Below are 10,490 nucleotides of genomic sequence, written 5' to 3' on the forward strand. Positions count from 1 at the left end.
TGACTTTGGCACAAAGATTAATCAGAAGAACAAAATAATATGTTTTAGATTTTCCAAATTATCAAAAGAGCAAAAAAAAAAAACTATGTATAGATTTAATGATAATTTGCAAAATCACGTGGTTTATTTCTCTCAATAAGCCTTTTGGAGAACCGTTCGAAACATACAACATTTATTTTAAATTTGCAAGGCATTGGCAATAGATCCAGCAAGGCTGATAACCTCGAACGGAGGCCTATCAACAATGGCTTTCACTGTAAGAGGACATGAATCTGTCATCCAGAAATGAGCAAACTGGTTTCCTGAGCCTTCTGAAGAGGAAAATATTTTAGAACAGAATTTACAACAATAATATAAACAGCTCATTGATGTAGTTATAACATACCGAATTTATTGTGCAAAAATTTCTCCCATGATCGATTAGGGAAGACAGCATGAGTGACATAAGCGCTCACTTTTTCGGCTCCATGGGCAGCTAAAACTTTCTGTAAGCAAGTAAAAGTTTCGAGGCAAAATCAATGTACATGAGGTTTATATAGAGATGAGATCCTCTGTCCCCGTGTCCCTTTACCGATCGGACAAACTAAATCACATCTTAAGGATGACGTGTACATCACGAGAATGTCATAGCCGTCCGATCGTCGAGAGGACATGAGGACACACCATTTTCGGGACAGAGAATCATCTCATTTATATATCACACCCTTGAATGGTGCTGGTTTTTACCTGACATTCGATAAGTGTGCCGCCGGATTGTACCAAATCATCGACGATGACGATATGTTGACCTTTTGGGTTTCCTTCCTTGATTCGGACTATTTTTTTGTCACCTTCGCGAACCTTTGCACAGACAATCTGCACGAGTTTGAACTTTGGATCGGAATATTATTCAATCTAAGCTTATCCCTAGATATGAAATGGGTATAATTTATGGCCGTCTGACCATTGGGAAATGCAGTAGCTGTTTATGAAACCTCTTCCATGCTCCGTCATCAGGGAATGCTATTGTAATCTGTTTGCGCGTAAATTAGAGAAGTTTCAGTTGACCTAGCCAAGCATAGAGAGGCATAATATCGGTACAGATTGTTCTCAAAAAGATATGATAAATATATTTACATTGTTAGCGTCGGGAAGTTCCTGTAGCCGTTTCAGCAGTAGCGGAATCCCAGTCTCAAAGCACGGCAAGACATCATCTCCAAAATAGAATCTTTCCTGAGGAGTTTTGATACAAGCCAAAAAGAAATCTAAAGAGCACAGATTGATACTCTTCGATGCAAACCGTGATCACATATCAAGAAAGCGAGAATATAATGAACCAGCACTGAATTGTAGTATGCAATAAGAGTATGAAGTCATCATTCACAATGAGAAAATGGTCATACCTTATCACTGATCACAATTCCATTATTCTTCTACATGCTTTCTATTGAAAATTTATGTGTACAGGACAGGGTTGTGATCAGCATGTCAGAAATAAATAGTTTGAACACCGAAATTACTAAAGCTTGATCAGTATTACAAGACGACGACAAATTTTTGGAATGATATAGATGCTTAATTCCTAAGATATCAAGACAAAATGATCTATCATGAACTCTTTCATAGAGACAAACATATGTTGTTAAAAACAAGCATTCAACAGACATGAGAAAGGTTAAAAACATAGAATAACAGTAGCAAAAGCAGAATAAAAGTCTACAGATAAAGAAACTATACTTTTCTTCCTTCCCATAACAAACTCCAAAATTCTTTGAAATTTCTAATATAATAAATAAATATCAGAAGAAATATATTTCCATCATATTAATTGAAAGATATGTCACACTTCATAACGACGATAAAATTATAAACAAATGAGTGATAGGGCAAAGATTCTGCAAAGTGAGAAAATGAGTTTAAAATATATAACAATACAGGATGAGGTTAATTTAAAAAGCATTACTAGTATAAATATGGGATGTAAGTTCTACCAACCTGCAAAGCATGTATATCGTAGATGACAATACTTGTTGGGCCGCCTCTAGACTTGGGAATCATAGATAAAATGCGTGCCATTGTAAAAGCTGTAGCAACATCACCTTCTTCTTCCATCCTCTCAAAGGTACCAGTTGGGAAGAATGGTAATACCAAGGTGAAAGAAGCAATAAAGAGCTTTGGCAATGCAAATATTGCAGATATTTGCTCAAAAATGACTCCTGGTGAGCTAAAACAGGCTAAAAAGGCCACATGCTGCCCTCTTATATCGTGAGCATTATTGATGAGAATGTTAGGAAACCCATCATCAAAATTTCTGAAATTATTATATTGAAGCATCAGTTACTGACTGAATCTTCTCTGAAAAGTATTAACTAAAAGCCAAAAGGTTTGCAGCTCATTAACAGACATATACCGGACGTTATTAAATAGGCAATCGGTTCTTAGGATATTATGGAAATTAACTATGATACTAGCCACCTCAGCTTAAATAAATCATGTCATGATCTATCAATCACACCTTCCAAGTATCAAGAATTGCATTCATGTGACGGGACAATAACAACAAACGAGTTCTGACATCAGAGTTTAACACTCTAGACTTTATAGAATCGAGAATGCAAATATCATTTTTTTCTTTCTAAAAGTATGTTAAGATATTCGAATGAAATGTTAAGCCAGACAACTATTTAAGGATGATTTAGCACAATTCAGATGTGAGATCACATAATTTTAAGTTAACACTTACAACTAAAAGTACCTAAAACATGAACGCCAATCTGATAAAGTTGTAAAGAAGGTAAGATCATAAACAACTGACACCATAGCTCCAAACCATTATTGGAATTCACTTCAAAATGTGAACTTGTTCGATAATAACAGAAACACAACCCATTTAGTATATCATACTAAATTCCTTTTGTTCCCGGTGCCAAAGCAGATTGAAGCCAAATTCTATGCTAGAAGAGAACCTATTTTTCTACTTCTAAAACATGGATCATCAAAATAACTAGAGACGTAGCTACGTGGAGAAGAGGGGGTGTGACTGTCCCCTCTCTCATTTTGTTAAAAAAATAACATTATATATTTGAAAGCTCTCACCGTTATTTTGATTGGCCGATTCATCTCCATTCGATGCCGGAAATTAAAATTGATCACATATTTGGAAAACTCATGACGGAAGTTATCAATTGGTACCATTTTTATTAGGAAATATCGCGACTTGAAAGATTAAGTATTGAATTTTAAAAATAAAATATATAATAATAAACGAATGGACTACATCGTCGGACACGAAATAAGGGAGCTAAATTAAAATTGAATCAGGTTCGAACTAAATTCAACAAGTAGTTGCGGAGATAAGGATTATGTTGGTTCAAATTGGGATTAATTTGGAGTTGATTTGGTTATGGTTGAACCAAATTTAAGGTTTAAACGAGTTCGATCGATTTAAAATGAATTAGGATATTTTTTGAGGAAACCTTCTATTTCATTTTTTTCTCTCCATTTTCTCCGTATGCATGTTGCAACCCTGTTCTTACCATATGCCACCCCTTCACCCATCCCTCTCTTTTATTTTTCTCTTCCTCATTTGCTTCTTCTCCTTCTCTTCTACAACGGTAGTAAACCTACAATTTTATCTTCTCCTCTTCTCATGCACAAGAGTTCTCTTTTCTTCTCCTTTATCTTCTCTAGCAAGCCGTACACACAGCATTAGCTGCTACATCCCTCTTCTAGTAACAAGAGCATCTCTCAACCCTCGAATCTTCTTCCTCTTCTCGTGTTTTTAGGGTTTTATTGACACCACAAGAATAGTTATGTTTTGCCTTGCCTTTCTCTCTTTGTGTCGTTGTCGAGCTCATTGAAACTAGTCGAGGTTGCTAATGAAGAAGGTAAAGCTCTTCTCTTTTGCTTCTTCCTTCCTATTAGGGTTGTAAATGAACCAAGCTTTCGTGAACAAGTTTGGTGTTCGGCTTGGTAAGAGCTTGTTTATGTTCGTTCAATATACATAAGATTAATTAAACAAAAAAGTTTGAACAGCTCGTTAAGCTAAATAAACAAGTTTGAACACATATGTGTTCAGCTCGTTAACGTTCATGAACAACGTTCGTGAACAATGTTCGTGAACAACGTTCATGAACACGAACCATATTCATTAATAAACTCTTTTCAATATGCTAAATAAACAATCAAATAAAATAAAATAAATAAATAAATTTAAATTATCAAGCTCAATAATCAATCAAATAAATAAAAGTTTCGAATAATCAAACAAGCTTGAATTGAGAGTTTGATAACATCTAAACGAACCAAGCTCGAATCAAGCTCAAGCTCAAGCCAAGCTCGAACCAAGCTTGAATTGAGAGCTTGATAATATCTAAACGAACCAAGCTCAAGCCAAGCTTAAAACAAGCTCAAGCTCATAAAAAATAAATCAAGCCAAGCTTGAACACTCATTTCAAAAGCTTGGTTCATTTTAAGCTTGACTCGACTTGGCTTGGTTACCTTATCGAACAAGTTTGAACACCACAAAGCTCGGCTCGACTTGGTTACCTTATCAAACAAGCTTGAACACCCCAAAGCTCGGCTCAGCTTGTTTTCAGCCCTACTTCCCATCGTCTCTTCTCTATTTTTCTCAAAAGCACCGGTCTTCCAAGAGGAGTATGTTATTCCTTTCTTCTTTCATGTTTGATTAATTGAAAGAGAGTTGTAAAGTATAAACTTTATTTTATTAGGTTGCTAGTTAGAATGGTTATTTAGATCGCAATAAAGATCTAGGAATGCTAAATATTATGAGGAAGCGAGTTCACAAATGATCTTTCGACTTTGAGTCATAGATAAGTTTTGAGGATCGACGGATCGTTGTTTCAATTAGAACCAAGGGCTATGGTCAAAATTTTCAAATTTAAGTTCAGCTACTTAAATTCGAAATTTAAGCTTTTGGATGGTGAAAATTGATATACACTAATATTTGGAATTTTTGAAATTCTCCCCTCCTAATTGAAAATCCTGGCTACACCACTAAAAATAACCAAGAATACTTCCCTATTTTGAGCCATATAAATTCCTCCTCCGTACTATTTAGCTTGAAACACTGTAATTTTCACACTGTGGTAAGAAACACAGAGAAATTGCTGAACTACAATTTTCACACTGTGGTACTATTTAGCTTGAAACACTCCTAATTGAAATTGATATACGCTGTGGTAAGAAACATAGAGAAAACAAAACCCAAATTTTCACAGTAAATGCTGAACCGCAATCAACTAGCAACACGAAAGGTAACAAAGATAGTAGTTCACATAATTTTTGAGAACGAGAAGGAAACCTCCACGAGATGGTACGGAGTTGAATGGCATCGGATTGATCGCACACCTTCCTCGCGAGCTCTTCGCACTCCGTGCAGTAAAAGAGGTTAATCTGCTTATCCGTTCCCTTTCCCATCTTGAATTGATTGCCAGAAAACCTAGGTATCGATATAATCTAATCTAGAACTGACAAGCAGATTCCTAGAGAAGAAGGAAAAGAGCAATCGGTAATGACCTTCCCTTACAAGATCCGGAAAGGCCGCGGCGAACCGACGATCTATCGAGGGAAGAGACGGCGCCACTGTTTTGCTCCGGTTCTCGGCGTCGGTGCGGAGGGTGTGCAGGCGATCGATGTCTAAACCTAGCCATCGCTTTCAAAAGCTGCGCGCAGGCGACCACGTGCACTCAGGTATATATAGAGAAATGCTCCGTCACTTTTTAAATTTTGAAAAGAAAAGAATTTTTTTTATAAAAAAAACTTTCAAATTTTGAAAAGAAACAGAAATAATTAAAAAGAAAGTGTTATTTATCAAATCTTTCATGAAATGAAATTTCTCCCTTTAGCGAATTGCAAGGAACAATGATCGAGCACAAATCTCCTGGACTATTTTTTTGTGGACTATTTTTTTGTGATTCAGGAAATATACCACTCGTATTTACAGTCAGATCACGATCGCAATCCCACAGTAAATGGTTACGATCCCTTTCTAGGTTCACCGTCTCCACTAGATTATAAATTTTGTTCGAAACGGGCGGCCGGAGATCGTCCGAAAGCCTCCAATAGTAGATAGGTGGTCAGGTTACTAGACGCTGAGCGAAAATGTCCTCCGGACGACCTCCGACTGCCCGCTCTGAACAAAAACTATAACCTAGTGGGGACGGTGAACCCAAGAAGGGATCATAACCATTTGCGACCGAATCACAGCCGCGATCCGACCGCAAATAGAAGTGGCACATCCCCTGAACCACAAAAAATGATCCAGGAGATCCTGCCTCACAATGATCAAGGCATAACATATATATATATATATATATATTATACAATAACACCATTTCAAACAATAATTAATAGACATCATGTTTCTAAAATACATTCTTTAAAGAAGAAGAATAAGCATTCTTCTCTATTCTCATTCATATATATGATCTGTTAAGGAGTTCATGGTGGACTAGCAATGCAGCACCATCTTTTGAATGCTTTCTTATCGGGATTTATTAGCTTAGAAAGTGCAGCCTTAGTTTTCCTTATTTTCATCTTCAACTCTTTCTTGTACGAACTCAAGTGGGGTTTTGGATTTTGATGTTCTTTCCATGACTCCATATCGGCGAGCAACCCCTGGTCGACAACTCTCGCTCCTCGATCGAACTTCTTGTGCTGCAGACCTGCATTGTGAATGCTCTCACTCTCTTTTTGGGGTATGGCAGACAGTTTCCCAGGTGTTTGAGCTCCAACAGAACCAGCATCTTCAGATTCAGAGAAGCGATCCTTTTTTGACACATCTAGTTTATGTTGCAATGTTTCCTCGAGAATAGAGGTTTTTCTTGCTATAATGAGATTCGTCTGCACAAAGGGTAGAAGATTCACTTTATTTGATGTACTAAACATGTTTTCGCCAAAATTTCAACTACTTCTGAAAGAAACGTTTAAATTTCTTTAAAAACATAGGAGCTTCACTGCATATCTTACAAAAAAAAGAACATAGAGGATCATGGTTTCATTATTGTATATTCAAGTTTGAAGTTGACCTGAGTTGAAGTAAGCTGTTTATGCCCGGTCGTCTCAGAGAATATTTTCTCGTACTCCATAAGCTGTTTCTTAAACATAACATTCCCCTCTTCTTTTTCTTTGAGTGCAGCTGCTGCTTTGCGCATCTCACACTGAAGTTCAGTCACAACGGAAGAATAAATCCATGGATGTTCGCCATCAGTATCCTACAAGAGAATATATTTTACAACGTAACTTCAAAGTAGAAATAAACTAAACTTCAGGAACTGCCAGGTTGGATTTTCAATCCATTAAACCAATTGGATGTCACAACTATAGAGAGTGAGAAATGAGGAGGCTTGAAAGCTACAGAAAAAGATTGACACAATAATACCTGTATCAAACAAGCACAATATGTGACAAGAAGATATGCATGCCATACAAAAATTACCTGTCCAATGAATGTAAAAGCGCATCATATCTACGCAAAGTAGAAGTAACTAGTAAATTAGCCGATACCAGCAATAGTGTTTTTCCCTCTTAGCCAAAAAAAAAAAAAAATCTAACAGAACTAGGATAATATGTTCATTACTCATTCATCAAATAGTCTGGACATGGTGGCAAGTTAGCAATGTGTATAGAAACATTCATGGTCCAAATTCTACTTCATGCACCTGGGGTATACTCATGAATTAATTGGTAAGTTCTGGAGGATATGGTATGTTACAGATCCTTGCATGACTAACCTTTGACTCCTCCCTTTTCTCTGAAAGGGTATGAACAAACTTTGACTCATCCTGTTTCTTTAAAACAGCAAAATGTTTCCTCGCCAACCAACCACGAATAACTGAAGGTAGTTGAGACTTATCAGAGGAAACACCAACAGACAGTGAATGCTCAAGCAAGTAATTCAAAACTATGAATAGCTTACCGGCCTGCAAAATGATAATATCCTTGCGCAGACCAGTATATGCATTACTAGTGAGCCACTGCTTTACATTTTTCTGGATAATGATAGCCGCACTCCATCTTTTTATCATGACTTCGAAGTTGTGCCTTGCTCTTTCACCTCGTACAACTGAATTCAACAAAGGTTTCCCAAAAAACATTTGGGGTTAGTGGAGCTTTTCTCTAATTGTAGGTAAGTTGAGAATTATAGAGTGCCAACACATACTGAAAGCCCCAGAAAATCATTCAAAATTACGAATAGCTTACCAGCCTGCAAAGTGACAATATCCTTTCGCAGGCCATTATATGCATTACTCGTGAACCACCGCTTAACATGTTTTTGGATAATTACAGCAGCACTCCATCTCTTTATCATGACTCTGAACTTGTGTCTTTCTCTTTCACCTCGTACAACTGAAGTCAACAAAGGTTTTCATCAAAAACATTTGAGGTTTAGTAGAGATTGTCTCTAACTGTAAGTAAGTTGAGAATTATGCAAGAAAACACCAACACATAATAAGAGAAAAGATCAAGAAATCAATTCTAAACTATGGATACTTACCAGCCTGCAATGTTATAGTATCCTTCCGCAGGCCAGTATATATATTACTAGTGAGCCATCGCTTCACATGCTTTTGAATAATAACAGCAGCCTTCCATTTCTTCATCATGACTTCAAAGTTCTGCCTTGTTCTTTCACCTCGTACCACTGAATTTCACCGAAGGTTTGCCAAAAAACCATTTGAGGTTAGTAAAGCTTTTCAATAGCAAGAAATTGATGTTTACTAAAAAGGCAACTTCATTCAAAACTCCATTCTACCAAATAAAAAATATGAAACTTTTTAATCACTGCATTCTTATAGAGGGAAATTGTCTTTCATACGATTGATCAGCTAGAGCATTGATGTGTTTCGATACTTGCTTATTAGTAAGCCTCTGTAAAGGAAGCATATATTTTTTCTCACTGTGAATTACATGATTGTAGTATGGCTGCTCCCTTCTTCAGCTGTTGATAGTGAGCCTGAGAACGGATAGCACGATAGTTCTTTTGAACACAGAGAATCGCCTGCAAATTCATATTCCTTGCATCTTCTAGGCTTGCAACCTGTGAAAATAATAGACAAAATGAATTTGAAAGGTATGACATTTTCAAGTGTCGAGATTTGAGAACTACTCAACCTGTGCATAAAAGGAAATGTGTTTGTGATATTGATTTTCATCAAGTCTTTTGCTCCTCAAACTATTTAGTTAACTGTAACAAACTTTTGAGGTGTGGTAATCTCCTAAGCATATGGCAAGAACGTTCGATAATATACATACATATACTAGAATAGGTCCTTCAAACTAAGCATGTGGATAAATAGTTTTAGAGTCGCTTGTCATTAATAATCCCAGGTTACCTCACTAAATGATGAAATCAAGCGGCACTACAGAGGCTGAAAGTTGAATCCTTGATAAAATGTGTATCTATTACTTCCTTCAACCAAAAAATTAGCAATATTGAGAAATAATTTGTACCTTATCCTGTCCATGTAGAACTTTTCCACTGTAATCAAGCGTATTATCTGTCACAAGTGCTGTTGGCGAAGGAACAGTCAGCAATTTAGTGGTATCTGCAACCTCACAGCTTACATGGCCTGGAAACGCAACACACCGTGATTCCTCCAGCTCAGACATATTTGATATCATCTCACTACCAAAAGTATCAGTTCTAAGCACTACTTTCCATTTTTGTTCATCTCTCTTGCCTTGTAATTTTACAAAGTTGGGCAAGTTTCCAGTTTCGCTGCCTCCGAGCTTAAGATGCGCCACACATAGCCTTCTTGGAGTGGGCAAGCGACCCCTCGACATCGGACGGAGAGGCAAAGCCGGCAGCAGCAGATCTTTTGGCTGCTCATCCCTCTGCCTGATAGCGTCCAGCATCATCTCCAGCGAACTCCGAATGACCACAGCGCCCATTTATTTGACTGAAAATTAGCAGAAATCCTCGTTAAAAAGGTGAGAAAAGGAACAACAAGATCCACACGTCTAGTCGCCTAAAATCCTAGAGTCAAAGACGAAATATCCACAAGGAACCGAACCAAAAGCAAAACTTTTATCTCTGTACCTGTAGTGATTTCTCTTCCCAAAGCGATCAATTCCCAAAGCGAGAAAACTAGGGTTTGCTCTCCGCGATCCAGCCGACGCACCCTTCCTCCGCTCACTTCTATAACACTGCAACCGTTCGAAAGAGCAAAAAAGGAAACCGCACCGAGGTACAAAAGCTCTCGAAGTTCACAACATTTACGAAAGAGGAACTCCGAACGCTGCAGTCTTTTTGTATGACGGTGGCAATTGCGTTAATCTTCGAAACTCAATGGCGCAAAGTATACTGTCGCATTCGAAGTGCTTTTGTTTCGAACGTTGCGGCTGCTTCTACCCGAGAGGCAGCAACGGCATCGCCAGATGGCAAGACGCTCCCACCTGTGAAATGACCGAAGTGCCCCTGTTTTATTCGTAGTGTCTGTTTCAGAAACCAAATGACGTGGCTTTTTCAAAAACCGATTATTATTATA

At 37.5% G+C, this 10,490-nt stretch overlaps 2 protein-coding genes across 5 annotated transcripts; both read right to left on the minus strand.

Moving 5' to 3' along the window:
• Nucleotides 1–76: 76 nt before the first annotated feature.
• LOC122055378 (ribose-phosphate pyrophosphokinase 4-like) lies at nucleotides 77–5,683 on the minus strand. Of its 2 annotated transcripts, none has more exons than XM_042616794.1 (8): nucleotides 5,518–5,683; nucleotides 5,303–5,440; nucleotides 1,975–2,290; nucleotides 1,117–1,212; nucleotides 944–1,012; nucleotides 727–855; nucleotides 386–485; nucleotides 77–308 (listed from the first exon to the last, which is right to left on the minus strand). In XM_042616794.1, exons 1-8 carry the CDS (start codon nucleotides 5,649–5,651, stop codon nucleotides 178–180), a joined length of 1,113 nt encoding a protein of 370 aa, XP_042472728.1. In that variant the 5' UTR covers nucleotides 5,652–5,683; the 3' UTR covers nucleotides 77–177. The 2 variants fall into 2 exon arrangements, with proteins under 2 accessions (XP_042472728.1, XP_042472727.1); XM_042616793.1 differs by having other exon boundaries at nucleotides 77–311.
• A 639-nt stretch (nucleotides 5,684–6,322) lies between these two features.
• On the minus strand, nucleotides 6,323–10,208 carry LOC122055379 (myosin-2-like). 3 transcript variants are annotated; one of them, XM_042616797.1, is made up of 10 exons: nucleotides 10,043–10,207; nucleotides 9,684–9,902; nucleotides 9,454–9,572; nucleotides 8,911–9,040; nucleotides 8,498–8,644; nucleotides 8,203–8,349; nucleotides 7,919–8,065; nucleotides 7,734–7,834; nucleotides 7,029–7,214; nucleotides 6,323–6,843 (listed from the first exon to the last, which is right to left on the minus strand). In XM_042616797.1, exons 2-10 carry the CDS (start codon nucleotides 9,892–9,894, stop codon nucleotides 6,442–6,444), a joined length of 1,590 nt encoding a protein of 529 aa, XP_042472731.1. In that variant the 5' UTR covers nucleotides 9,895–9,902; nucleotides 10,043–10,207; the 3' UTR covers nucleotides 6,323–6,441. The 3 variants fall into 3 exon arrangements, with proteins under 3 accessions (XP_042472731.1, XP_042472730.1, XP_042472729.1); XM_042616796.1 differs by having other exon boundaries at nucleotides 9,454–9,907; nucleotides 10,045–10,208; XM_042616795.1 differs by having other exon boundaries at nucleotides 9,454–9,902.
• Nucleotides 10,209–10,490: the final 282 nt, after the last annotated feature.

The sequence above is a fragment of the Zingiber officinale genome, chromosome 3B, assembly GCF_018446385.1.
Source record: "Zingiber officinale cultivar Zhangliang chromosome 3B, Zo_v1.1, whole genome shotgun sequence".
Taxonomy (NCBI): domain Eukaryota; kingdom Viridiplantae; phylum Streptophyta; class Magnoliopsida; order Zingiberales; family Zingiberaceae; genus Zingiber; species Zingiber officinale.

What these genes read in the sequence shown, in the direction of transcription:
- LOC122055378 (XM_042616793.1), bottom strand. Translation starts at nt 5,651, where the DNA reads ATGGCTAGGTTTAGACATCGATCGCCTGCACACCCTCCGCACCGACGC. An exon ending in TCCGGATCTTGTAAGGGAAG is followed by an intron (nt 5,441 to 5,517) that starts GTCATTACCGAT and finishes ATCGATACCTAG; the next exon opens with GTTTTCTGGCAATCAATTCA. An exon ending in ACGATATACATGCTTTGCAG is followed by an intron (nt 1,213 to 1,974) that starts GTTGGTAGAACT and finishes AAAACTCCTCAG; the next exon opens with GAAAGATTCTATTTTGGAGA.
- LOC122055379 (XM_042616796.1), bottom strand. Translation starts at nt 9,894, where the DNA reads ATGGGCGCTGTGGTCATTCGGAGTTCGCTGGAGATGATGCTGGACGCT. An exon ending in TATTATCATTTTGCAGGCCG is followed by an intron (nt 7,835 to 7,918) that starts GTAAGCTATTCA and finishes AACTACCTTCAG; the next exon opens with TTATTCGTGGTTGGTTGGCG. An exon ending in AGAAAAGGGAGGAGTCAAAG is followed by an intron (nt 7,215 to 7,733) that starts GTTAGTCATGCA and finishes ATTCTCTTGTAG; the next exon opens with GATACTGATGGCGAACATCC.